Source organism: Botrytis deweyae, assembly GCF_014898535.1.
Source record: "Botrytis deweyae strain B1 chromosome Unknown BDEW_008, whole genome shotgun sequence".
Classification (NCBI taxonomy): Eukaryota; Fungi; Ascomycota; class Leotiomycetes; order Helotiales; family Sclerotiniaceae; genus Botrytis; species Botrytis deweyae.
This window is the reverse complement of record NW_024066215.1, coordinates 1,351,138-1,378,480: the sequence shown is the minus strand read 5'-3', so window position 1 is coordinate 1,378,480 and position 27,343 is coordinate 1,351,138. Positions and strand designations below refer to the sequence as shown.

General features: G+C 43.2%; 6 protein-coding genes across 6 annotated transcripts; 3 read left to right on the top strand and 3 right to left on the bottom strand.

Moving 5' to 3' along the window:
- Nucleotides 1–12,876: 12,876 nt before the first annotated feature.
- Nucleotides 12,877–15,573, top strand: EAE98_004591 (uncharacterized protein; the record flags this gene model as incomplete). Its single annotated transcript, XM_038952211.1, has 4 exons — nucleotides 12,877–13,944; nucleotides 14,014–15,378; nucleotides 15,431–15,519; nucleotides 15,570–15,573. 4 exons carry the CDS (start codon nucleotides 12,877–12,879, stop codon nucleotides 15,571–15,573), a joined length of 2,526 nt encoding a protein of 841 aa, XP_038811747.1.
- A 1,675-nt stretch (nucleotides 15,574–17,248) lies between these two features.
- Nucleotides 17,249–19,083, bottom strand: EAE98_004590 (uncharacterized protein; the record flags this gene model as incomplete). Its single annotated transcript, XM_038952210.1, has 6 exons — nucleotides 17,249–17,698; nucleotides 17,869–18,430; nucleotides 18,520–18,616; nucleotides 18,739–18,750; nucleotides 18,828–18,911; nucleotides 18,975–19,083. 6 exons carry the CDS (start codon nucleotides 19,081–19,083, stop codon nucleotides 17,249–17,251), a joined length of 1,314 nt encoding a protein of 437 aa, XP_038811746.1.
- A 324-nt stretch (nucleotides 19,084–19,407) lies between these two features.
- On the top strand, nucleotides 19,408–21,821 carry EAE98_004589 (uncharacterized protein). The gene is made up of 2 exons (XM_038952209.1): nucleotides 19,408–19,745; nucleotides 19,839–21,821. The coding sequence occupies exons 1-2, from the start codon at nucleotides 19,524–19,526 to the stop codon at nucleotides 21,345–21,347; spliced, it is 1,731 nt and encodes a 576-aa protein (XP_038811745.1). The 5' UTR covers nucleotides 19,408–19,523; the 3' UTR covers nucleotides 21,348–21,821.
- Nucleotides 21,822–21,826: 5 nt separating this feature from the next.
- EAE98_004588 (uncharacterized protein) lies at nucleotides 21,827–22,195 on the top strand (the record flags this gene model as incomplete). The annotated part of the gene is made up of 1 exon (XM_038952208.1): nucleotides 21,827–22,195. The coding sequence occupies one exon, from the start codon at nucleotides 21,827–21,829 to the stop codon at nucleotides 22,193–22,195; it is 369 nt and encodes a 122-aa protein (XP_038811744.1).
- Nucleotides 22,196–22,863: 668 nt separating this feature from the next.
- Nucleotides 22,864–24,258, bottom strand: EAE98_004587 (uncharacterized protein; the record flags this gene model as incomplete). Its single annotated transcript, XM_038952207.1, has 3 exons — nucleotides 22,864–23,868; nucleotides 23,974–24,099; nucleotides 24,160–24,258. The coding sequence occupies 3 exons, from the start codon at nucleotides 24,256–24,258 to the stop codon at nucleotides 22,864–22,866; spliced, it is 1,230 nt and encodes a 409-aa protein (XP_038811743.1).
- A 453-nt stretch (nucleotides 24,259–24,711) lies between these two features.
- Nucleotides 24,712–25,893, bottom strand: EAE98_004586 (uncharacterized protein; the record flags this gene model as incomplete). The annotated part of the gene is made up of 4 exons (XM_038952206.1): nucleotides 24,712–24,851; nucleotides 24,911–25,328; nucleotides 25,398–25,660; nucleotides 25,743–25,893. The coding sequence occupies 4 exons, from the start codon at nucleotides 25,891–25,893 to the stop codon at nucleotides 24,712–24,714; spliced, it is 972 nt and encodes a 323-aa protein (XP_038811742.1).
- Nucleotides 25,894–27,343: the final 1,450 nt, after the last annotated feature.

Genomic DNA, 27,343 nt, shown 5'->3' with positions numbered 1-27,343 from the left:
GATTCGTCTTGGATCGCGGCGTTTGAGGACAGGAATGTGTAGCATACGAGATACGCATTCCAGTCTACCTTGATCTCTTGGTATGTGGTTTCATGTTCGTCGATCTCGCGACGACAAGTATGCACGCCACTTTCTTAAAGTAATTTTTTGCAGTTGGCTGGCTCGTTTTCTCGGGACCGAAGCAATGGTCGTACGTAGCATATTGAAATGAGGTGACGAGTCATATGAAAGAGACAATATTGAGTTCACTTCTGATATTTTCAAAAATGTACATTAGACTCTTTGTATGAGTATCTTTTTGCAGCTGAGCGCTTGAACGACCACTAAGTTGACTCCTTGACTTGTCATTTAGATACGCACAAGCTTACGAGGATACGGATAGCTTGTGGTCAACATCAGCAAAAGATACATGCCGACTTCATCGTTATGAGTTTCTCAGAATAGACTTCTATGTGTTGTACATTCCCACACCACAATGATAGATTATTGTTCCCTCGTTACTTTGAATCTTAGGCCTAGATCTAAGAGATCACACAACCTATGATATACGCCCACATATTCGCGCTTCAGCTATCCCCGGATACTTGATATCGGCAGCGGTAGATCAAGTAGGGTAACGAGATCAATTTCAACTCTCAACACTCAAGCTGTCAAACTTTCAAACTCTCTTTGCTAACCTTCTGATAGAATATCAAATTTATTACACACCGCGTTCTATTTCACATCCCAATAACAACTCAACTCCTCCATCCATCCGGTCTAATTCCGTCCACTCACCATCATGAGACCCTTAAACAACACCCCATGACTTTCTTGCATATATTATAATAGAGATGGATAGACAACCATCCATCATCACCCTACAGCATTAATTTGAATCTTGCTGTAAAAACAGAATCATGTGAAACTTGAGGTAAATATCATCCAATCAACTAAATCACATATCGACAGCAAACACTCAAGGAATCTATATTTAATAGTTCATCTCAATCCATATCTATGAGACAGAAATCCACCATCAAACACCCCCAAAAACCATCTTAATCCCTCATCAAGGAAGCTCCAACACAAAGCTCAACTCAAATCCATCACACAAGCGCAAAAACCTCAAATTCAAATATATACACGTAAGAAAAATACTACATGCATATACGAAAACCCCATCCCAACAGATCAACCAAGAGAAAATGAAATAAAACAAAAAACTCTCATCCATACCTATTACAAATCTCTTCTCATCCCATCTCATCACTCATCACGAAACGAAGTCGTGATGACTTAAGATTTCCACAAATCATCTTGATATTTTCTCCTTTGTATTAGTGGCCTGTGTCACGAGTGGTAATGTATTCACCGAGTGCTCATATCCTATTACCTATTACCTATTACCTATGTCCTATGTCCTATGTCCTATATCCTACCTCCTACCTCCTACCTCCTCCGTACTATCTCCGCGAACCTTTGCAAATACTGGGTAAGATTACAGTATTAGTCCATTCGGCATGTCGTGCATATGCATATGCACAGAATACCTAGGTACACATAAGCTCATCATCATCATCATATAGATTCTAATATCCTCCCCTTGTGGTATCATTAATCCTCGAGGATCATGTTCACATAATATAGAACATCACACAACATCACATCAGCATCTCCCTCCCCTTCACCCACTCACCTCCACATCAATCCGTCCTTCCAATCCCACCTCCACCTCCCACCCGCCACTCAGCGGACTCTCAAGAAGGAAAAAAAAAGCAAAAGAATAGAACGCTCCTGCAAGAAAACCTCAATCTGACTATCAAATACACAAATACACACATGCGCATGCATATATACATATCTCGGCAAGCCACACCGAAGATTGCGCGTTTGTTTCGGAATCAAATATCATCCATCTCATCCATGTATGTATTCATCTCACACCTATCAATCTCTCAGACTCACATAACCAGATCCCACAATCTTACCCCATCTTACCTATACCACACCACATCACACCACACTACACTCACTACACCACACTCACTACACCACACTCACTACACTACAACTCCCGAAACCGCTACTTATGAACTGATTTGATCATGAAATCCGAGCACCCATCCGTATACAATCTACACTTCCCACTTCCCAGCAGCCTCCAATCCCTAAGTCTTCAATCCTTGAATCTCCAAATCCCAATATCGGAATGCAAAAATCAGAGATCCAAAATCCACAGATCCAAAATCAAAGAATACACCACCCCTCCAAACAAAATTCCAATAACCAATCATAAGTAAATACATCAATAGATAGGTAGATAAGCAAGCATACGCCTTCAAAATAATAAGCTTAAATGTAATGATTCTGCATCTCGGGCTTCCGGCTCGGAGATGATGAGATGAGATGAGATAAGATGGGATGGGAAGTTGGGGGTTTGGTTTGCTGATGGGATTGGATTGTAATGGAATGGAATGGATTGGGATGGGATGGGATGGGATGGGATATGAGAGTGAGGGGTAGGTAAGTAAGTTAATTAGTAAGTAAGTTAGTTAGTAAGTAGATAAGTTAGTAGATGGATGATGAATGATGGATGGGTTACTCAGTAGGTACTTATCTACTCAAATACTTATATACATACATACATACATACATACCTATTTACTTGAACTGCAAAGTCGCTAGTAGTATGAGATATGACTAAGTGACTAAGTGACTAAGTAACTGAGTGACCATCATACAATCTTTCATTCGCCACGCCACTATACTACGCGACGGGTATGCAGTTGGCTTACTCTATCTATGTGATTGATTACCTAGTAATTGATTATCTAGTAATTGATTATTTGGTCGCGATGAAATGAAATGAAATGTGAAGATACCTACCTATCTTCACATACCTATCTTCACATAGATATAGAGATATATATATTGAGTACCTACCTACCTAGAGATAAATTAACCACGATCCAGATATTCGAAAAGATCAATGATAAATGAGATTGAAACCCATCCCGACTGTCTGAATGCATCCGCATCTGCACTAATCACATCTCTAATCACATCTCTAGAGTTAGACATTAGGTACCTGTCTACCTGTCTACCTATCTATAATACCAAGCTCTATGCGCCAGAAAAGAACACAATACTAGTGCGTGGATGTGAGATGGATGTTCACTGAGAAGCGTTGATATAATGAATGAATATAATGAATATAATGTAATCAGAAGTCGATCTCCCATCTGCTGTCAGTATCAATCTCATCAGCATGTATCTAGTAGGTAAACAAGCATTGATCTCTTGTTCGTATTTTTGATGTGTGATTCTTGTGCTGGACCTAGGTGTATATATATCACTGATGTCGCATTGTGTTGCGTTGCGTTGCGTTTCGTTTCAATACGGTGGGTTGTAGTGTTATGCATATATATATATACACATACATACATACTAAGTAGATAGGTATACATAGCTACATATATAGATACATTTCAATACCTCACAACCTCCAGCAGACAGAACGAGAAAAAATGACATATCGAAGATGTACACTCATTTCAACAATCGACAACAAATCAAATCAAATCAAATCATACCGCACAACCAATATTCAGAAATGCAAAATGAAAAAAAAAGACAAAATTACAAAGCTTCGATTCCAACATCCCATCTATATTATTCCCACCAAGGAAACAGAATGATGAATGAAATCGCTACCAAGAATCAAAAGACCACTACTTGTAATCAATCCATGATCCTATTCGAGCGATTCGATTTTGCATCCCGAGTTCTCTATCTCCGAACTTCACCTACCTACTAGGTAATAATAATACATCTGATATGCCGAATACCTTCCGCATGTGTTTCTGGTGTGTAATGTGTGCTATACATGGATATCACAAGTATTCTGCCTGATACTCGGATAAAAAGCCACGAGGGAGGCGCGTACAACGAAATGCCATGTAGATAGATACGATACAAGCGTATCCACGATATGGAAAGGGTGGCGAAAAAGATGGATGCATGGTACTTACAATTTGCCATGCGAATACCACGATCCGGGATCATGTTCTAGGAAGTAGAGTGAGGGTGGTGTAGGGTTGTTGATTTTGGAGAGATTTGGATGCATATGAATGTTCGTAGTCCTATGGATATCGCATCTTGTTAATGCAACGATATGGTAAAGGGAGGAAGGAGGATTGGACATCCAGAATGGATGGATAACTCAAAGAATCTTCCTCTCCTCACCCAGGAGCCCCGAGTTTGACTCGATTTAGAAAGGGGAAATGAGACGAGTTTCCTTTTTCTGCGAACGGTACTACTGCATGAGGAATCCAGACACGAAGAAGTGTCCCTACCTCAACATCGCTTGTGTGAGATGACCGTGTGAGGACTCAACACATCCATATTTGAGTTGAGACTAAGTCGTGGTCTGTACACATTGCATCGCCTGATGTTCGGGTATTACCGTCGGTATAGACTGACACCTAGAACGAGAAATCCCAAACATCTGCCGATGGTGTTGTCGCCTTGCTAGGATTTTGAACGGTGACGAAACGGAAAAGTATTTTTGGTGCATTTTGGGTGCATTTTGGGGGACGAAGCTTCAGCCAGCCTGACAACATTTTTCCTTTTGAACCAAATTTTTGACTCAGATGAAACCGCATCCTAGGCAGAGATAGATCATGGAAGACACGTAGAATATTGAATGCCTGTCCAAAGAAGTTTAGGATTAATGAGTTAATGAGATACTTACTAGGGAGGAGGATTATGATTATTCTCCGACGATTTCTAAAATTTGATGGGGGGTGGATGATCACAAAAACAAGAAAATGGGAGCCTGGAGCCTGGTAAGCAAGGATTCCAAAGAAAAGTTCCATGCTTCTAGAAACCTTCGAGAAGCTTTCTAGAAGCTTTCTAGAAAATCTTACGACTGTGAAACCTATCTTGTGATTTAAAATTGGAATCCTTTCAAAGAAGAAATACTGCTAACTGTACGGAAGACAAGGTGAGAACTTAGAAGAGAGAGAAAAAAGGAAACCAGACATTTCGTACCCGCATCGGAAATTATTGAGGACAGGGTGGTGTTGTCGACTTCTGGCAAAAATGTGGTGATTGTGATGCAATCTACTCCGTATGTCTCGTGTATACCGATTATCAGGTAATATAAAACTTCAGAGGAGATTGGATTGACAAGGCTACAGATTCTGGCGTTCTATCAAAAGTTCCACAATCCACCGTCCACAGCCCACTCCATCGGTTACTATCGCATGTATGATGTATCGTATATCATATATGATGAATTTTGGATGGTTGATGGTTGATGGTTGATGGTTGATGGTTGATGCTTGATGCTTGATGGTTGATGGTTGATCACTTGATCTATCATCTATCAAAGACACCCACCACCCCTTACCACCCTTATGGACATTCGCAAGCATCTTCCTACCGATACATGTATGATGAATACGCTGCCAGCGCAAAAAAGGAAAAAGGGGTGTCATAACTTGGCGATCTGTTCATGCGGCGTAATCTCTAATCTCCATAGATATGGTGGTTAAAAATCCTTGACCAATATAGTTTGATAATTGGTCGGGAGAAATTCCCATTTTCGTACACATTGTTTGCTGTTTTCTAGAAGCCGGATGGAAGAATCTGGATCCTGGGATTCTTGTCCATTTTGGGGTAAAACTTTGAAGGAAAATGGAAGGTAATGCTGGGGAAAAGCACTGGGGTACCTACCTGTCGACCAAAAGCGTACACCTGGTTCTAGACAGACTCACAGAGTACCAATTTCCAATCATTGGGTACCGACATCCTACACTTTTGTTGAAACTTCATTGAGGTAGTGCACCGAAAGGTGACCGGATAGAAGCGTAGTACGAGGTGAGAATTCGGTTGAAGGTTACAATGCGAGTAATCGATGCGCAGAGATTTGCTCCAGTGGGAACAAACTCATCATACCATACATACAGTTCCTGATTTACCATCACATATCAATCATCAAGATTTGAATGGACAATAGGATCATACCACATAGATTGAAGTGACACTGTGGAGAGTAGTCAGTCATCTTAGGTAACTTTCCCAGCTGCTTTCACAAATCCCTCACCAACGATACCCCCCCTCACCCCCTTTGGACACTTGTATAGCGTACGAGAGTGCACACAGAGTAAAGAAACCGAGCTCGCCAAGGGAACCTGCAACCTCTCACCCCCCAAAACGATGACTTCACCCACCCCGATTCATCACCGGCTCATCAAAAAAGATCCTCGGTATCTTCGGCTTCGAAAGGTTTCATCCCTCGGTAACACGACAGACAAACGGCTAAATCACTCAACTTTCCCTTTCATGTTACGTGAACCAATTGCATGTCTGACTGCGTGCGTAATATGCAGAGAGTACAGAATCAAGTACAGAGATGCACGTTTCTTTATGCATAACATGCCATACTGTTGTGCAAGTAAGTTGGTTGTGCACAGGGTGCAGAAATTGATATTAGATACTTGGGGGCCGATTGTGCAAATATCCGTGGGTAGATAGATATGTATGTATGTATGTATGTATTGTCAAGTATGTATGGTACGCTGTGCGTGAATGGTTCGCTACATCCATTCTGTATGCGAATTTCACGAAATTGATACCGAATGTGGTGTGTATGGAAGTTGAAGACACGAGCTGCTCTGATAGATGATGATGGAAAAGTTGAGTGAGACATGATTGGAAGAGTGTTACCTATAACATTCAAACTCATCCACTCCGTATGTTTCGTCTAATACATAATACATTAGCTGATTAGAGTTTAATATATTTGTATCACAATAAAAAGCAATATCGAAATGAGAGGTCGGTTTAAAATCCGATGAATATGTGCCTGTGTCTTTCTCTTACCATAAAAAGAAAGCACAAGGCTGAGTGAGACATTTCCTCGTGGTTTGGAGATTTGATCAGATTCGGCCAGGACGATTGATTTCACACCGGACGAAGGAATGAACTACTTTTCATCCAGTACATGACGATTTCAAATTTTCAAAACTCCAATTGATCATGGTATTTAACTATCAAAAACTGTCAACGACTGATCATCATTCATTCATTTACTCGTTCATTCCCCATCAGAGAGACCAGACCCTTTACTCGAGAATCAAGAATCAAGATACACGCAAAACAGACTGACTAACTAGCGTGCTCTTAAATTACCTATGGTTCCTCTCAACAATATTCCCTTTCTTACAAATAGGAATGTGACTGTATTTTCTCCATGCACTCGCCACATCCGCCGATATAATCGATTTGTGCACTTGATCAAGGATATTTATACTTTGGTGGATTCCTTTTCAGGAAGTATCCAACCATCGGTGGATAAGGTTCTTCGACAACCCCTTCAAGCGGCACCACACGAATGATTGGCTCCACGGGCTACATGATATCACAAACACACTAAACATCGGGACATCCTGGAAAAAACGTGGCAAGAAAACGTGGGAGTCCACTATTGATGCCCGTTCAAGGCGTTTTCCTCTCGATATTTCACAAATCCATATCAGCCAATAATTGTTTCCAATTCCTATTCGCTACAATCCTCGAACCCAAATTCTTTCTTCTTCTTGTGTCACTATCTCATGAATCGACTCAACTGGACCCTACCAAGAGGGTGGATATTCCCCTCTTTCCGTTCCCCTTACTAGTTTGAAAACGAACCCACGAACCCACGAACACAGCAATAAGATAAACTATGCGCATCAAAATGCTGCTACAGGATATGCGAGAAGGCAGGAAGAGTTAGGACGGGCGGGCGGGCTGTGATGGTAAACGGAGTCTGTGCAACATTCCTTTATGCGTATTGGATGTTAGCCCGCGCGACGGAGTGCCTCCTCCATAGTACGAGATCGGAGAAGGATAAAAGGAGAGATTATTTCGTACAGTGGTAGGAACCAGGGGATCTCTCAATGCCGTTGACAGACTGGGTACCTTTAGTCTTGCATACCCAAAGCCCTTCCTCTTCCCATGGGATTTCCGCAGGCCAGGAAGGATTCACTGACAAGCAACATGACAACCCAATGCGACCAGGAGTACGAAAACAATACGTCTCCATCCCATTTTCTTTTTTTTCCCTCCCTGGTTTAACTCCACAAGCACATGTTGCCAAGCTAATTTCGGCCTACCTTCTAGACTGTGAATTTTGTCTTCAATTTGGCGGTGATGTGGTGCATATCATCTGTTCAAAATTCCCAACTATTGATACTAAAACACGATAAAATCACTTGACAAGTTGATATCCATATTAATATCCATATCTAACCTTACCGCCCACCCACGCATCTTTCTTAATTGCGAGCAAAAGGCCGATGACTAGATGATCGTCGCACTTTGCCGCTTTCTCAATAGCCCAAATCTTTCTTATACTTCACCGCCTCTCGAAACGCTGGTCGTTGAAGGACAGGGATAATCAGACATCAGAATATTTCCACATGGCTCCAAAATCCTTCCCGGTTCATCGGGCGGTGACAAATGGAAATGAAGCGCCAAACACATTCATGCCGTATTGATTCCATAATTTCCATTGCCCTACCCGGGGTTTCTAGAACCATGATGGAAATTGAGGGGCCTGTCTGTGTGGAGTACAGAGCATTCAACAGTTTCAACAAACCCTTTTTCTTATTATTAATATACCGAAGAGCGAAGGCCGTCTCGCGACAAGCATTCATTTCACACCTTTTGTTTATAAATGGGCCGACCTAGGTAGAACACTATACTGTAGACAATAATGATACTATGATGATGGTGATTTGCGGTTGAGTGCGAAGGCGCATCTACCACCGTATGAACCCGCGCGCCTTGCTGACATGTTCAGCCATGCAGACCGTTGACAGAGCTTGCATTACTCCCGTCCTATTAGCGCAAGCGTATCGCATTTCATTTGGGATAGGTACATGTAGGTACCTACATAGCATACATTATTGTCTTTACGCATCCCCATCTCGGGATGAGGGAGGGAGATTTGGTGGCGGTCTGAGTAAGTTTCGTGCAAGCGACCGCGACCTGCAAAGCGCCTCGAATGAAAGAAGAAAATTTACATGACCTTCGTTTTCGATCCAACCAACGTGTGTACGGCAAGGCACGTTGTGGGATTCCATGTACGCTGGAGAAGCGTGGCTTGCGGATATTCGCATCATCGTGCTTGGTACTGGGAGCACAATCTTACACACGCAGACACGTTCACCGAAGTGCAATGTAGGCTTATTACTGATAACGGTTCTCTGCTACTGCTCCAGTTACACGGTGGTCATTTTGCAAGGGTGGACTCGATCATGCTATCTAGCCGTCAATGGATGGTGCCAAGCCCACGAGATTGGGCTTGTAAATTAAAGGTACACACAGGACCAAGTATAGATGCACAACACCATTCTGAAAAGTGAAAATAGGTAAGATAGGAGATGCGCGTCTCGAGGGTTATTACCGATGGTGGTTCCTGTAGAGTAGCATTGTTTGCGTGGTTTCAGAACAACTGCCGGAAGGTCGAGTGATTTGCTGGTGCGATTTTCGCATATGTTTGGCATGTTGCCAATCCTCGTTTCGCACGCAGGCTGAACCCGGATCGTCCAAGAGAGACATATTTCATCATCACGCAAGGCTCAAGCTTGTCAACTGCTGAAAGGGTTCTCACACCGAAACTTAGCATGGAGAGTTTATTTCGTATTCCCTGGATTGAACGGAAGAAGCCAGTGGTGGAGGGAGAGAGAGAGACATATCGCTTACTCGAGAGAGAAAGTCAAGAAGAACCCAAGAAGCAGAAAGAAGAAGATTAAAATTGGATAGATCAACAGAGCTGGAAGATCTTCTTATCTCAGGGTTGTACCGTTCTTAACCATGTGTCCTGGCTCCGGGGGGGGGGAGGAGGGAAGGGTATTTTGTTTGATGGGTGGAGAGCTGCTGACTGGAGAGCTGCTGACTGGTATGGATGGGCAATTGAAAAATTGAAACCCTAAGAATTATGGATTGCTTCAAGCTTGTCCCATACCTAGGTATTCCCTAGCAAAAATGGAGTATCGTAAGGTGTAAGGTACCAACCAGTACGCAGTATCAGTGTTGAGCATATCATCGCTCATGGTTCTAGATGAACATTTACTCGAGTACACTGGAGACTGGCTTTAATTATGTTGGAGATGATGGATCATTTAGGAATAGACGGGTCTACTTATTGTAATTTGTGACCGGTAGTAATAATGGCATTATCTAAGAGCCCACAGCGACTACATCAACGCAGCCGAATGATTGGCCACACGAAATCCATCCAGGGTTCCGCCCATCCATGATCCATCCTATGAATGAAAGACAATCTCGATCCCTGCCTGCCACGAGTAAAAAACGAGAAAATAAGAGAGATTCACCTGGCATTAACTTAAAAGACGATTAGTGTGCTTACGGCCCACGAGTTGTGACAACCTTTATGAAAGCATATTTTGCCGCCATGCGATTCATTGGTTCGTTTCACGGATGTCTGATGAAATGGGATATTTGTGTGTGTGTACGATATGTGTGTGTGTATGTGTGTGTGAATGTTGATTTTTTTTTTTCTTATTAGAGTACACATCGCTGCTAGTATCACTAGTATCACTACGACATACAAGGCATAATCGTCTTACTGCGTACAGTAGAGTACAGGTGAAGGAAAAGACCCAAGCCATTATGTTACCTTTCTGTCATGGTAAGATCGGCTCGGGGATAGGTGATATCGGGTGTTGGTAATAGTGCGGTTCGGATTTAGATGCGTGAGCGTGAGATGAGGGTGGGCGTGAGAACGAGAGTCGGAATTTATATCTACAAAGTATCTGTGGGATGGTAGATGAGACTATCCTTCTTTTGAGTGCGAGTATGATTATGAGTACGACTATGACTATGGATTCCCTGTTCTTACTAGATCTAGATACAATGTGCTCTGCATGCAATACTCAAGCCCCTCCGTCCTCTTCAATCTATTGATGATTGATGATTGATGATTGATTACACGTACAGATTCGTAGTACAGATGCAAAAAGAAGCAGAAAGTCGACCCCCATCGAAAAGTTGAAGGAACAGTTCCACTCTTGATGTCAAAAGTTCGCTCCACTCAGATGATTTCATACTCGATGTAGATTAGTTCCCCGTCCCATTTGGCTTCCATGCGTTTCCTCGCTCGCTCACCCACTCACTCACTCAACCAATTAATTATGTTTCATTAAAAAAAAAAGGTGTGTACACAACATGTTTAGGCGTAGAACAAATCAATCAATCCCCCTGCTTCCTTTACACTACCGAGAAAAACACGCCGGACGCACGCTACTTGTGGGTCCCAGCAACCCTCGTGCTTAGAACGAGGTTTCCCGCTTTTCGTTTTTCCTTTTGATTTCGTTGCTGCCATGGCTGCATTTGCTGCATAAATAATGCTGGTGGATGTGACCATGCCATCCAATCCCTCCAGGGTGTGAGAGCGAGAGAGCGTGAGAGCGTGAGAGGTCGAGCAAGTCCCTAGGATGGATGAGATGTGCCAGCTAGGGTTCCCACAATCCAGAACTGATCGATTCATTTTACTCATCACGGTCGTAATGCTTAGCAAATCAATTAAGAAGTGATACTCACTCATCGGTGCTCTTCAGAGTTAGCCAGCTAGCCGTTCCCATGTGCCTAGCTGGATTCTGTCACTCTGGAGTCTTGACTTGTCTCCTTGAGTCCTTCCTTCATGGCAGGCACGCACGCACGCACGCATACATTACATGCACGCACGTACAAAATCATCTTATATATGCAAAATTCCCTTCATCTGCGGACCGACCCTCTCTTTCCATCTAGTACCTATCTAGTATCTAGTATCTAGTATCTAGTATCTAGTATCTACCTCTTCCGAAATGCTCGAATCGCCTGTCCCTCTTTTAACCTTTTTTTAAACCCTCAGATATCTTGCTTGCTTTCTTATTCAAGTAATTAAATCTTCAAATCCAATCTTAACCCCTTCCCTCTAATCTCCATTCAACCTAGTCCCGAGATTCTCTTACCTGCTTGGTTCACATTGATGCAATTGTTCACCGAATACCTGCCTCGACGTATCCTCTTGGATTGCCCTGCTGGTCCCAATCTCCAGCTCTCGCTCTCCCTCCAGCTCTCCGGCTCTTTTTTTAGACCCTCACCATTCGCTAGCTCTAATCATTTTGGGACCGTCACCTTATTCCGCAGCTGGTACCTGTCTGTCTGTCTGTCTGCCTGTTTGTCTGAATCCGTACCTAAACTCTTGATCTATCGGCACCCAGCACCCAGCATCTAGCATCTAGCATCTAGCATCTAGTACCTGGCACCCATCGCCCACATCGAGTGCCCAGCATCATCACCCATCACCTACCTAGCACCTAGCACCTAGCATCTAGCACTAGCACCTAACACCTAACACCTAGCAAAAACCCACACAAACAAAACACAACCTAAACCTTTCTTCCTCTACCGATTCCTCCTCCACTTCAATCCCTTGAGCGGAGTAAAAAAAAGTAAAGAGAGAGAGAGAGAGAGAGCGACAGAGAGCGACAGAGAGTGACAGAGAGAAAGAGAGGAGAGAAACGAGACCAGGCCAGGCCAAAATAAATAAAATAAACAAACAAACAGTACAAGCGTGGATAATCGCAAATTCAAGACAGATGTGTCAAGGTTCCTCCCTTATCCTAGCAAGTACTCCATTAATTCTCTTCTCATGCCTTCCTTGCTCCCTCCCTCCGTCCTTGGAAAACATTACAGACTTGCTGTTATAGATTTTCTGAATGGGACACTTTATTTTATTTTATTTTGTTTTATTGTTATTTTTACTTTTTACTTTTTTTATTAATAAATTATTTATATTAGTTGCGGATTTAGAGAGAGAAAAAAAAACCTTAGATGGCTCTCTCGCCTTCTATTTCACCCCACACCACTACGACCACCACCACTACCACGAGAAATACCACTTCCACTTCCACCTCCACCATCTCTAAAACTCCCAATTCCTCTTTCCAATCCGGACATCATTCAAACTCAAACTCCCATTCGGTTTCGGTTTCGAATTTGATTGACACAAGTAACATTCAAGATCGTATTGTCCCGTCCTCTCTTACCCATAAATCCCATCCTACACATATCTCAACCACATCTACATCTACATCTACATCTACACCCACACCCACACCCACTCCCACTCCCACCACTTCCACTTCCACATCCACTTCCACCACAACCACCACCGCCGCATCATCATCTACCTCAGCCTCAAGTTCACCACCACCACTTTCGGATAGATCCATTCGAGAAGGCGAAACTAGTCAAACTTTTACGAGAGATTCCTCCAATTTCTTATCTTCAGTAAAATTGTCGGTTCGACCTCTAACTTTTGATTCAAAATCTTCGTTGATACCTCGCGAATCGAGTGCAAAGGAACTGATACCTCGCACGTCTAATAATACTCCCTCTCATAAGCAAAATCGTCAATCGACTAGCTCATTAAGACAAAACCGAAGTGGCTTGTTCACCTTGGCTGTATTGGCAAGAGACAAAACTAGCAACGCAATTGCAAGTTTGGCTGAACCCGCGTTACGTTCACGTCCGTCATCAGGCAATATTTTAGATTCACATCCAGATCAAAACACTCCTTTGAATAGTATTAAAAACAGGTCCAAGTCGGCAGAAGTTTTAGGAAGCAACGTAGATCACACTGATTTATCCTCTTCGCCCGGCGAAAACTCAACATCAACTGCCTCCCACACAATTTCAGAGGATACACCTCCCTCCCATTCCCTGGGTCGTCGTCAGTCGTTACTTGGTACCAACCCTCCCTCGCAGGCGTACTCGAATACTGCTGCAGATACCCCACCGTTGATCCACTCAAATCACAGGACGACAAATTCAAGCAAGATGCATCAAACATCGTCGCGCTTGTTGCGCATGACGAGCGATGACAGGCCATTCACGAGAGTATGTATTGGAAAATGATGTGTTAATTTTTTTTCGAGAGGCCAAGATTGATGCTGACTTTTGGACAAGGATTTCAAAGATTTATTCGCAACGTTGGTAGTCAGTTTACCACTGGCAACGCACCGCATACGATTAACTAGAGTGGAACATTCGTTTCTTTCAGAAGAGGCTATCAACAACTTGGGTTCTTTAAAATTCTCACAATCGAATCGTATGCCAGATCCAAAAGACCCCTCACGTATTGTCACCACCACCACGACAACCACATTTTCCATGGCGCGGGAAATGGCTCGATCAGTATGTCAACGTTTCCTCGATGCACGATTTATCGAATCTGCGGACGGAAAGCAAGCAAAGGACTTCACAATGAAGGGATCCATATGGCAGTTGACACCAAAAGGTATTCATGTTTTGGAAAGATTTTGCTCGAAGAATGGAATCCAACAAAGACATGTCGCAGAACTTGTCGCATCCCCAAGGAACACAATGCAATTGGTTATTCTAGAAAGAGATTCTGCTACGGACAAACTTTCCTCGGATCGAAGCACAATTGAGGTTATTTTCCGCAGGTTTGTTGGTCAAAATGGACCGAATATCAAGACCAGCACCACATCAGCTGATTCGGATTCTTTGAGCGAGTACAAGGATGGAATTGCTGGTGTGAGAATGGCAGGAGAGCGTAAAGTTGGATCGCCACCCAGAACTGTTTATCAAACATTTACTGGAAAGGCTGCTTGTGACTGGCTGATGGATTGTTGTACGACGGTGGATAGACGGGAAACCACAGAAGTTGCGTCGCTATTTTTGGAGCAGGAACTAATCTGGTGCGTTCAGCCCGATAGGCAATACCAGCAACAACTCCCTCCTTCAGATGACAAGAAGGATTTCCGATTCCAGCCTACAAAGTATGCCTACTACCAATTATCACAGAAAGGCAAGGATGTGATCAATATGACTTCGAGAGATCGTACTTCAGAGAGCGAAGGAAGTTCAGCAGCTGTCAGAGCTGGTGTATCCCGAGATTCGAATACACAAAAGTTGGACAAAATTCTTAATGATGCCGCACTTCGTTTACTTTTCCGCGAAAACCTTCGAGATACCCATTGTGAGGAGAACTTGTCTTTCTATCTAGATGTCGAGGAATTCTTGAAGTCATGCAAAGCAGCCGTGAGAAATGTAGACCCAACCAGGGGTAAATCAGGAGGAAGTCTCGATTCCGTCAAGGAAACTATGGCCTCAGCCTATGGTATTTACAATGCATTCTTAGCTCCCGGCTCACCTTGCGAACTTAACATCGATCATCTGCTCAGGAATCAATTGGCTACTAGAATGACCAAGGCTGTTGGACAAGATGCTGCTATGGTTGAGAGTTTGAAGGAAGTCACAAAGTTATTTGAAGAGGCTCAATTATCGGTCTTCAAGTTGATGGCTAGTGTAAGTACTGTGTATGTGCAATTATCGATCATCTTCTAACCATCAATCATAGGATTCCGTACCAAAATTCATGAAGAGCTCAAAATATGAACAAACTCTTAAGAACTACGATTTCGATTCAATATCTCCAAATGGACAACGGTACAACTTACCTGAACGATCTGCTAGCAAATCTAACAGGTAGCATCTAGATAATTGCCAATTGGCTCAACGACGAACCCCCTTTAAAATACCTCTCGCCACTTCATCGATCTTGGGCACCAGTTGTATTATTACTTCGAGAGCAGTTACTTCGAGAGCAGGTATTCAGGCCTTGGCAGAGGCTTTGAAACGATCAGTTGTCTTTTAGCGATTGCATAGATTCCCCTCAATATTACTTTTGGACCTGAATATACCCCAGCAGAAGGATCAATTGGAGATGACGAAAATGAGATTTCCTTTTCGAAATCAGGAGGATGCAGTATCACATACTGTACGAATGAACATCGACTTGAGAAGTCTTATCCGGAAATGAATGCATTTGATGGAGCATCGAGAAGCTTTTTGGGGGACTGGCCATCATTTTTAATGTTATGGCCTTTATCTTTTCATTTTACTTTTTTTTTTTTGCGCAGTTTTTTTACTTTATTTTTTCGTCTTTCGATGAGCGGCTTTCCAGCACTGCATTGCAAAGCATAATCGACGAATGAGATACATGTACATAGCATTTCTGGCGTTGGGGTTATAGTTTGTCCTCTTTTATTGTGGGAGGGACGAATAAATTCATTGGGTGGGGTGTTGCTATACAAATATAGATGGGGTGGGCGGGAGAGAAATGGATGGATGGATGGAAGGAAAGACTATTCGTCTTTATTTTTCTTTTCTGTTTATGGTAAAAGGGGAGGTGGGATAAATATGGAGAGGGACGGTGGTTAGTGTGAAAGGATAGGGGGAGTGGGAGATAAAGACGGAAAATGGAGAATGGAGAAAGAAATAGGGGAAGGGGGATAGGCCAAGGAAAAAATCTTGGGAGATAAGAGAAGAAAGGATAAAGTTTCTTGAGTGGTGCTTTATGCTATACCATGAATATGAACATGACCATGATATGATATTGTTTTTATGAGATTCTTTTTTGATGTTTGTTTGTGTTTGTGTGTATGTGTGTGTATATATGTGTGTGTGTGTGTGTGTGTGTGTGTGTGTGTGTGTGTGTGTGTATGTATATATATATATATATGTGTGTGTGTGTATATGTGTGTATGTGTGTGTGGCGGCTGGACTTGATTTATTGTAAATGATGATGATGATGATGAATGAATGAATGAATGAAGAATGATGTATAAGAATAGGATAGAAAAAAGAAGAAGAAGGGAAGGAGGGCCAGTGTAAGTAGGTAGGTAGGTAGGTAGGTAGCAATTAGTGGGCTAAACGGGTTGATTGACTGACTGCCTAGTTGACTATTAATATAAGCTGTTAATGTAAGCTGTTAATGTAAGCTGTTAATGTAAGCTGTTAATGTAAGCTGTTAATGTAAGCTGTTAATGTAAGCTGTTAATGTGAGTGAGGATGCGGAGGTTTTTTACTATGTATATGATATGTATATGATAGCTATGTATATGATATGATACCAATGTATTATGATACCAATATATATGATACCAATGTGTCATGTATGAGATTTGGAATGGTGTAATGAGATGAGGATTGTGTATGAATAATATTTGGGTTGATTGGTGGGTATGTGTATATGTATATAATAGTGAGATAGATGGATGGATCTCGAATTATGTTTAAAGTTTGTGGTTTATGTATGTATGTATGGATTTGTAATGGTCTTGATCTTGATATTGATCTTGATATTGATACTGATCTTGATACTCCCATCTCCCACCTAACACCCCTTCTCCTCCACGACACAATTCAAAAAACTCTCGAGTAGTACATCTTCCATATCTGTTATATTCCTTCCGATTAACACGATTTTCCCCTCGCTGTTACGATCGGATTGCATTTCGTTTTGGGGGGGTGGAGGGGCAATTGCGGTTGTGGATTGGGGGGAGGGAGAGGTTGTGGATTGGGCGGGAGAGGGAGATACGTCGTCGAGGATCTCGAATACTTCGCGTACTGCTTGGATGATTTTGGTGGTGTGGTTTGTGAGGGGGAGACGGGCTTTTAGGCGGTGGATTTCGGGGGAGGGGGAGGGGGAAGGGGTGGATGGGGATGGGGATGGGGATGGAGAGGGAATGCGAGAGTCCCAGAGGAGAGAGCGTAGCCAGGCGTCGAGGTGGGGGAGGCTGGTGGGCGAGAGGGGTGGGGTGGTGAGGGTTAGGGTGGTGATTGTCTGGGTGGGGGTGGGGGTGTTAGTTTTAGGTTTAGGTTTTGGTTTTGAGGGGGAGAGGGGAGAAGTTGAGTTGGGGGAAAGTTTGATTTGGAGTGTTTGGACAGATGGGTAAAGATAGATGAGGTAGGGAAGAAAAAGGGCAAAAGAAGAAAGTGAAAATCGAAACCCACGGGATCTAAATGACTATGTCCTTTTGCTTTTACTTCCTCCAGATTGAAATCGACTCTATCGTATGCATGTAAATCCAACAAGACGCCTTCTAATTGGGGAGTCGCGCCGAACTCGGTAATGTGTAATTTTGCCAAACCATTTATCGCTGTGATTCTCTCCTTGACGATTTCCAGTTCTTCCGGAGTGACCAGATCCGATTTGTTGAGGATGAGAACATCGGCGTGAGAGATTTGAAGATGGGCGGTTGTGAGATGAGGACCGGAATGGTCGTGTTTGTCGTTGGAATCAGAATTGGAATCCGCGCTGGCGTGGGATTTGTTCTGATTGGGTGTTTCCGAGGGGATTTCAGAGGGGATGGGTTCGTTGAGTGATTTGAGAATGTTTTTAGCGTCCACGAGGGTGACGATTCCGTCGAGGTAGATGGTGCTGCCGAGTCCTTCGTCGACCCAGAAGAGAGGGGCGAGATTGCCGGGGTCGGCGAGCCCGGTCGTTTCGAGAAGGATGTAGTCGAAGGCGCCGCGGCGATCCATGAGGGTTTCGATGGCGTTGACGCCGGAGTCTCTGGGGGTGTGTTGGTGAGGGTTTGGTGGCATTGGGATTGAAATTGGGGTAGGGATGAGAGAAGAGAGAGGAAGAATATGGAGATTTACTTTACGGAACAACAAATACAGCCATTACCAACATCGAGCCATTCTTCTACTTGCTCACTACCAGTGTTGACAGTAAGAGATTTCTCAATATCAGCGGCTGGATAGTGGAAATGTTAGTTAGAATATCATAAGCCAGTGGAATAATCTCCGAGTCATGATACATTCGTATCTTGACTTGTAAACTGGGAAGATCACTTGATCTATAGTTTTCCAACTTACAATCACCGAATTCTGCAAAAACAGTTAGTCAAGTGTCACATTGTATGGTACAAGATCTGAAGAGTATGTATAATGTGAAGAATAAATACCATTTAGTATCACCGCGATTTTCTTCCCATGTTGTTCGTTCAAGATATAATTCATCAACGTTGTCTTTCCAGCACCGAGATATCCTTGAAGCTCATGGTTAGTTATATTGTTTCATCTAAGTACCTAGGTGTATATATAGAACTTGCCTGTGACAATTGTGATTGGTACTTTGATGGATTTTGCTTCTTTTTCTTCTGCATTAACTTCTTTGCCTTCCACATCGACTAGCATGGGGATATCATCATCGACGTCCATGATGGATATGTAAATGTATATCAAAGGAGAAAAATAATATGAATTATTCTTGAATATCCCTCTCTTTCTCTGTCTCCCTCTCTCTACTTGGTGAAGATCTCAAATTTGATAATAATTGTTTTTCCCACAAAATATAAAAAACCCTTTTATTCCTCACATGTTCTACAGCCTTGTGAAAGTTCAGCGTCCTTGCACCCAATTTAGAGTTCCCGACACTATTTAAAGAACCATAAGATTTGATTGGTTAACGCGGATCTGAAGAAATTGGCGCGTTACTACCGGTATTACTGTGATACTGCAATATTAATCCACACCCATCAACTCTCAATTTATCGTTCGTTAAAAAGTAAACAAACTCAACTCTTCCAAGTCGCAACCTCGAGCGCATCGTTTTTTTGGCACATGTAAAAGATTTCCAAAGTCAATTTGAGGGGTTGATCATGATGTCTAGTCTCCCACCAAGCTCTCCACGGCTTCCCAGCCCACCTCCTCCTACAGAAATCCAGATTGGTCCGAAATCACCATCCCTTGGAACGGCTTCCTCAAACCAAGAACAAATGATTGAGCAGAGTATTATAGAAACAAATGCTAGTCGAAGGATACATCCTGGAACAAAAGCTGCCGATATGGCTGCTGGTCCACCTCTCATACCTTTGAGTGAGGTTGGTACCTCCTGATTTCCTAATTTTAAGCTCAAAGGCGACGTCGCATCTATATTTTGATGACATTGCTAACTTATTTTGAATATCATACAGCTCGACTCAGCATTTCAACTACAAGAACATTTAAAAGCGCTCCATTACTATCATACTAAACCTCCCTCCCAAGACCATAGCATCCCTATAACCCGCGAAACCGCCGTCGAAATAGCTACACCACCAAATGGGCTCGATCAAGCTCTTTGGCTTTACGAACTCTGTCGTTTCTTAATCAACAAATGTAATGATCTAATAATTGGATTCCTCTTCGATGATCCTCCTTGTTCCGCACATACATGTCCAGAAATGCGCGCTTCCGAATGGCAATTTCTTTGCGCCGTACACGAATCACCCAAAAGTTGTTGCGCGATCGATTACTGCTGTCATACATTGGACTGGGCTACAAATATTGTAACTAGTCAAAAGATTTTTCCAAGTCGTTTGAGTATGGCCGCTGGTGATGCGATGGATGACAGAGGGGCTGGTGTTAAACATTTAATTAATATTTTCAGGCGCTTACATCGAATATTTGCGCATGCGTGGTTTCAACATCGGGGAGTATTTTGGCAGGTTGAGGGTCAGACAGGTCTTTATGTTTTGTTCAAGACGGTTTGTGATATGCATGAGCTATTGCCGCCAGAAAATTATAAGCTACCACCAGAAGCAGAGGGATTGGAATATGTTGAGGATAAACCCCCGGCGGTTAAATCGATTTTGAAGACACCAGTAGGGGTTGAGGAAGACTTCTTAGGGCTTGGAAGACAAAATACAACTAGAAGACATGTTAGACAATCACCTTCAGTGGGATCGGCAATCACGACAGTTCAGGAGATTGATGAGGAAGAAGGGGACATAACTCAAAGATTAAGGGCTGCACGTAATTCACGAATTGCAGAGGAAGAGGGAGAGGATGGAGAGACGGAAAATCATACTAAAACAGAGATAGAGATACCCGTTATTGTGGAGACCATTAAGGAGGTGGATCCAGATGATGATATGGAACCCGAGGAGACGAATAATGGGGTAGTAGAGGAAGAACACTCAAGTTCGCAAACGATCCAAGATCTGGAATCTGAGCTGGAAGATTCTGAGACTGTCATCCATGATGATAATGATTCGAAAGCAGATTCAACAGGGTCGTGGGATAGTATGTCTGGTGATTCGGTGGGAGACAAGACAGAGGTGGAACAAGAAAATGGTAATGCTAGCGAAGAGAAGTCAGAGACAGTCATCGAAGATCCAATTCCAGAATTAGAACCAGAACCTACTTCAGAGCCATCTAGTACCGAAAGTAGCGGAGAAACAGAAGAGGAGCGAGAAGTACAAGAGCAGAAGGATAACTCCAGCGAGGATGAACATGCATCTCCACCCAAAGAAGTATCTACCACTAAAGAAACCCCTCCCAAAAAGTCCAAGAAATCCAAGAAGAAAGCCAAAAAATCCGCTGCAGCAAAAGAAGCTTCAAAAATATCAACAGCAACCAATCACATAAACGACGATACGAACACTACGGATAAGGAAAAGGCATCGGATCAAGATGGAGAGATAGGGGAACAAAAGACTTGATCTTCCTTTCTTTCTTTTTGTAAAAGGTACAGGGCATTGGTATGATGGATGGATATGGATTCTATGAGCTTATGTTTCTTTCTATGGGGTTTTAGGGATTAACTTTACCTAGGTACCTACTTTATCTACATTACTTGCTTACATTACTTCTCGCTTGTATTATAATACTCTTCTTCACTTTTTTTACCCATTTTATAATAAAGATTCAGATTCTGAGCTCGTGAAAGAAAGAGCGTTTTTATGTTATGGCTTGTTTCTTCATCTTCATCTTCATCTCATTGTCTCTTTTCCTCTTTTGAAAGAAAACGCAGCAGAAAGATGGATGGATAGGAGAGGGATGATGGTGATGATGGTTTGTTGGTTGGTATGCTGGTTGGTATGCATGAATGAAACTTGTACTTGTACTTGTAGGATATGATAAGATACCTAGATTAGGAAGGGGGAAGAGAGGGGAGATATCGATAATGCGTAGTTTGAGGATGGGGATGGGGATGGGGATGAGGATTAGGATGAAGTTTGTTGGGAAAAGAATAGGAAGTGAAGGGAGAGGAAGGGAGAGGAAAGGAAAGGAGATGAGGAGAGGAGATGAGGAGAGGAAGGGAGAGGAGATGAGGAGAGGAGAACGGTACATGAAAAGTTACAATGAAAATGAGAATGAAAATGAAAATGAGAATGAAAATGAAAATGAGAATGAAAATGACAATGAGATTGAGATTGAGATTGAGATTGAGATTGAGATTGAGATTGAAATTGAGATTGAGATTGAGATTGAGATTGAGATTGAGATTGAGATTGAGATTGAGATTGAGATTGAGAAGTCCTGTGTTTTTATGGATACGGGTTTGTAGGTAGGTACCTATGTATGTATGTAGGTAGGTACCTATGTATGTATGTATGTATGTATGTATGTATACTTCGTAGTATATGATATGTGATATGTGATACATAACCAGAAGCGATAAAATGAAATAAAACCGATAGAGTCAGATGAATACTAGGTATCTAAATATTGTATAGATAAAGTAGGTAGACAGAGATACAAATCGTCTACAAAAGCAAACTTCCATCAGATCAGAATCATCAGATCAAATTGAATCAAATCAAATCAAATTGATTAAACGGATTACCCATCCAAGGAAGTAAGGAGAGTAAGGAAAGTAAGGAAAGTAAGGAAAGTAAGGAAAGTAAGTAAAGTAAGTAATTCTGTATGATCAACCACCTACTGTATGTAGTACCTATCTACTCAATTACTCAATTCAGAAAAGGAGATCACAATGGAAATGGTTAAAAGTAGCGATCTGCATCCTTTGTTTCTTCAGCTCGCCAATCGTTTGGTTTGATATTTCGAGCGCTGCGAGCTCTGTTCTGTTATATCTATCGCATACTGTTTGCTTCGCTTTCGCGGAAAGCGAATCGTTTCTATTGTCTTGGTTCTGCTCGAAGTAAGTATAGATAGTCATGTCTACATGAATCGCCTCATCATATCATCGTATCTCGTCACCCTTAATCCCCCCCCCTACCCATACAACCTCCCCTCCACCACCTCCGCAATCGCCAAACTGCTCGTCAACCCAGGACTCTCAATCCCCAGCAAATTCACCCACCCGCTCCACCCCTCCCCCCTCATATCCCGGACCACAAAATCCTGAAACCCCTTGCCACTCCCCACCGCCCCGCCCCTCGCCAACTTCGGCCGTATGCCCGCGTAATCCGGCTGAATCCCCTCAATCTGCACCCCCGGCAAAAACCGCCGTATCTGCTCGATCGCCTGCGGCAACCGCGCACTATTGACCGCCAAATCCGCCGCGCTATCAACCCACTCCACATCCGGCCCAAAGCGAATCCGCCCCGCGATATCCAGCGTGAGATGCGTGCCCAGGCCGCCGAGCCCCGGTTGCGGCGCCGGATAGATGAGATGTTTCGTCGAGGGCGTGCGGGGGGAATAGGAGAAATAATTCCCCTTGGCGTAATACTGCGTGCGATGCTGCTCCGGCGGCACAATCATATTATTCACATCGCACGCCCCCAGTCCCGCGGAATTCACAATGCTCTCCGCGGTAAAGGTATGTTCTTCCCCGCTCGCTCGGTCCCGCACGAGGATTTCCCAGCCCATGCTGCCCTTATCCCCCAACGGAGTAATCGCAACCACATTACTATTCAACGCCGTGTCTCCCCCGCGTTCCTCAAAATCCCCATGCAGAAACTGCATATACGCATGCGAATCTACGATTCCCGTCGACGGACTCGCGAGAATCCCCGTTTGCGCGCGCACGTATGGTTCTTCGATGGCTGCCTGTTTCAACGATACGAAATGCGTCGGGACATTCTCGAGCGTTTTGCTGAACGCGTGGACTTTGACGAGTTCTTCGTATTGTTGGTCAGTTTGGGCGACGATCCATTTGCCCATGTTCTTGTGAGGGATGTTGTATTGGGCGCAGAGGGCATAGAGCATCTGACGACCACGAATGCATACTTTGGTTTTGAGGGAATCGGCACCGTAATAAAGACCCGCGTGGATGACCTGATGGATAGCTCATCAGCTGAGTGAAAATGCTGATGTGAATATCCCGACAGGTATATTGGCGCAGTGACAATATAGAAGAGATATCAAAGGAGAGATACTGACTTCAGAATTCCTCGAACTGGTTTCCATTCCCACGGCACTATTTCGCTCGAGAAGTAATGTGCTTGTCCCATCTCTACCTGCTAATTGCCTCGCAATTGCAAGGCCTACTGCACCTCCACCGATAACCTTGCCATGTTAGCATTCTATTGCAAGAACATATCGTTGGTACTATGGAAGGGGAAATACAGCATGTGTAAAATCAGCCTGTCGTGAGATAGTACTTGTGAAACATCGCCGCTGCATTAATTTTGAGGTCAGTGGACCTCGAATGGAGCTGCGAAACATATTTACAAGTTTGGGTTTTCATCAAAAAGCTCTAATTTCAAGCTGCTAGACCATCAGGATTCAATGGCTTGTCGTTGCATAAGATTGTAATGATGCAATAGCACGAGTGCGGGGAGCTTGCGTGCAAGTGCAGGGGTTCACAAGGCTCAAAGACAAGGCTATCACTATCTTCATCTTTGAATTGAATCTCAAAGTTCCGAAATAAAATGATTCATTACGGTTTGAGTTGTTGATAAGTCTTGATTCTAGGAATAAGAAATGTTCTCATACGCGCTTTTAGACTCATAGGTAGCTTCGTTACTGCCCAACAATAAACGTACTAATAAACACACCAACGCCAAAGTTTCGTAAAGTTTACAATTTGGATACACTTGATCCGTGGAATCACTTAGTACGCCTCTAGTCCGCAGTATTTCCCATACATAAAGAAAGCCTCCGAGTGTTTGTATCGTGTCAGTCTTGTTTTGGCTCCTCTGCTGGTGCAACAATTGATGTTGGTTCTTCAGAAAACGAGGTGGAGGATGCTAGATGGGAGCTCAAGGCAGGTTCGTGTGTTATGGAGGAATTTGCATGTTGTTCACTAACCTGCCGCTCTAATTATTATTAGTTAGCATGAAGAGATATTGAAGAGATGTGATAAAGTTTAACTTACCCAATTCCCGAATTCTCTGACGCAACATTTGATTCTCTCGAATCATTGTTTGGGTTTCAGCTTGGTAATATGCACTTTCATCACGACCACCTAGATTCCATGCATCTCCCCCTTCATTGCTTATAGATGTAGACCTCAGCCTAGGAGACGCAGTTCGACTAGGTGTTCTAGATCGCCGGTTTAAATTTTCTCGTGCAACATCGAAGGAAGTTCGAGGATGAATTGCAGTAACGGGTGATCGGGGAGCCTGGACTGCTGAGGTAACATTTGGAGGGATATTCTGTGTCGAAAATGATAGGGATCGCTCAGATGTTGGAGTAGATTCATCTATGGCAACAGAACCTGACGCTTGACCACTAGCAGCTTGTAATTGCTGGAGTTGTTGTTGTTGAGTTCGAATCATATGCAAAAGTCGATTCTGAATAAAAGAGAAATCAGCTGGTGAGCTGAGAAATTCGGTGTATCTTCTGATAGAACAGTAACTTACCACTTGAGCCTCTTGTTCTTGTTCCAATTCCTGATGAATTTCGCCAAGACTAGGTGCGCGATAATGTCGATGATCACCACTTGCAGTGATAGGTGACCCTGTGAGTGACATGGGGCTGGCTGTACGATTTTGGCTGTCACTAACGATTTCCCCTTGTGGTGGTAAAGTTGGATCGTTCATTTGTAAAGCATTCAGGACTGTCGATCGTCTTCTGCCTGAGTGTGAAGCTGTCGAAGCTTGTCGATGCCGGCTTGTCGAACCACCTACATATAAAATTAGCAGTCGTTTTATGTTGATGGAGTATTTGTACTAAGTTAGAGGAGTAAATAAAGAAACCCAACATACGTCTTGTATTTTCTTCTTGTTGAAGGCCCGCGTTAACTGCAGCAGCAGCTTGGAGCGATGTGGATGCAGAACGTGGTGATGGAGAAGGACTTTGAGCTCGTACATTCATGTGTGCGGGGCTATCGCCTGGATTTGAAGCTGTGCGGGACATGTTGGGTGAAGTATTTGATGAACGTGAAGGAGGGAGTGAGTTTAGGTCGGGAGCCATTGATATATGTTTAGATTTATAGCTTAGGAAAATCAAAGAGGAATTGGCGGAGGGCAGGTAAGGATTGGATTGATGGAATGTTGTGGGGTAAAGGCTAAGAGAGGACTAGGTAGGTACTAGCTAGGGCTGGTTGGTTAGGTTGCCTGTCCTAGTAGCTGTACCTAGTAGTTCTCGACAATGGATGGATGGATGGCATGGGCAGGGAAATCGTATGATGAATAGCTAGGTAGATATCAGATATGGAATATCATGATTTATCCATACGTAGCTGATCTGTGGTGATGGATTGTGTTGCACTTTCGAATGGCTCATAGTCACTATTGATGCGATGCTCGTATCCTCTTTCCTTTTTCCAATGATTGGCGGTTTTCCATCATACCATTGACTACCTACCTAGTCCCTAGTAGTACCATCGACTATCAATGCACAGGTACGCATTCTATTCTAGGTAGCTCGAGAAGGTACCGCAGGGCAGAGCAGGGCAGGGCAGGGCAGGTCAAAGCTTAAGCTTCCTTCCATATCATATTAGCCCTCCCGGTGACGTTAGCAACGATTAGTACCCGCATCTTAGCTTTTCTCCAAAATGCAAGGGTTCGTTTTTAGATGGTCCAAACATCCATCATCGACAACGTGAACCGGTAATTTATACCTCATCATACTCACATCACAGAGGCAAACATAAAAACAATACCTACCCATCTCATGATGATTGACTAATTGAATATCATGTTATTTTCATCTCATGTTGTTGCGACGGGAAACGGTGAAACATTCTTATTACCTACCTACCTACCTACCTAAGTCAGTCCTACCAGTAATATCGCATGGCATGATACGATATTGTATGTGGATCGCTATCGAGTGATAAAACGATGGGTTGACAAAGTCACCAGTCTTCTAGTCCGATAACAGGATACTTCAATTGTATCTGAAGCAAACCATTCGCATGTGTTTCCAAACAATAGGAAGATGGAATCATGGAACATGCAAATTGTCCAAAATGCCACCACCTCATACTGCAAATTGAGTTCGCTCATTCCTCGATAGGCCGTGTCAGTCAGATTTGATCATATGTGATTATCTGCGATGCGGGAACAACTGTTGCTAGATGGCCAAACGGATTTTATACGGAGCCTTTTCCCCACCACTGCAGTGGTACTTTTACAAGGTTGCGAATGATATACAAGCTTCGTTGTCGCACATCTGCAGGGGCTTGCATTTTCAAAACCCACTGTATGAACCCTTGGTCTTACCATAACCCAAGGGTTCCATGTAATGAAATCTGCTGTGTAATCGTGAAGTTCTTGAAAAAAGAAGATTAGGTAGTGATGAAGAAGAATAAGCCCAACTTAAATTTTGTTTCGAGTCATCTGCACATGCACATATTCACAAT

Bases quoted from the DNA above. Each gene is read 5' to 3' on its own strand.
- EAE98_004589 (XM_038952209.1), top strand. From the start codon at position 19,524: ATGATGTCTAGTCTCCCACCAAGCTCTCCACGGCTTCCCAGCCCACCT. The intron at 19,746-19,838 runs GTTGGTACCTCC...AATATCATACAG, and splicing joins CTCTCATACCTTTGAGTGAG to CTCGACTCAGCATTTCAACT.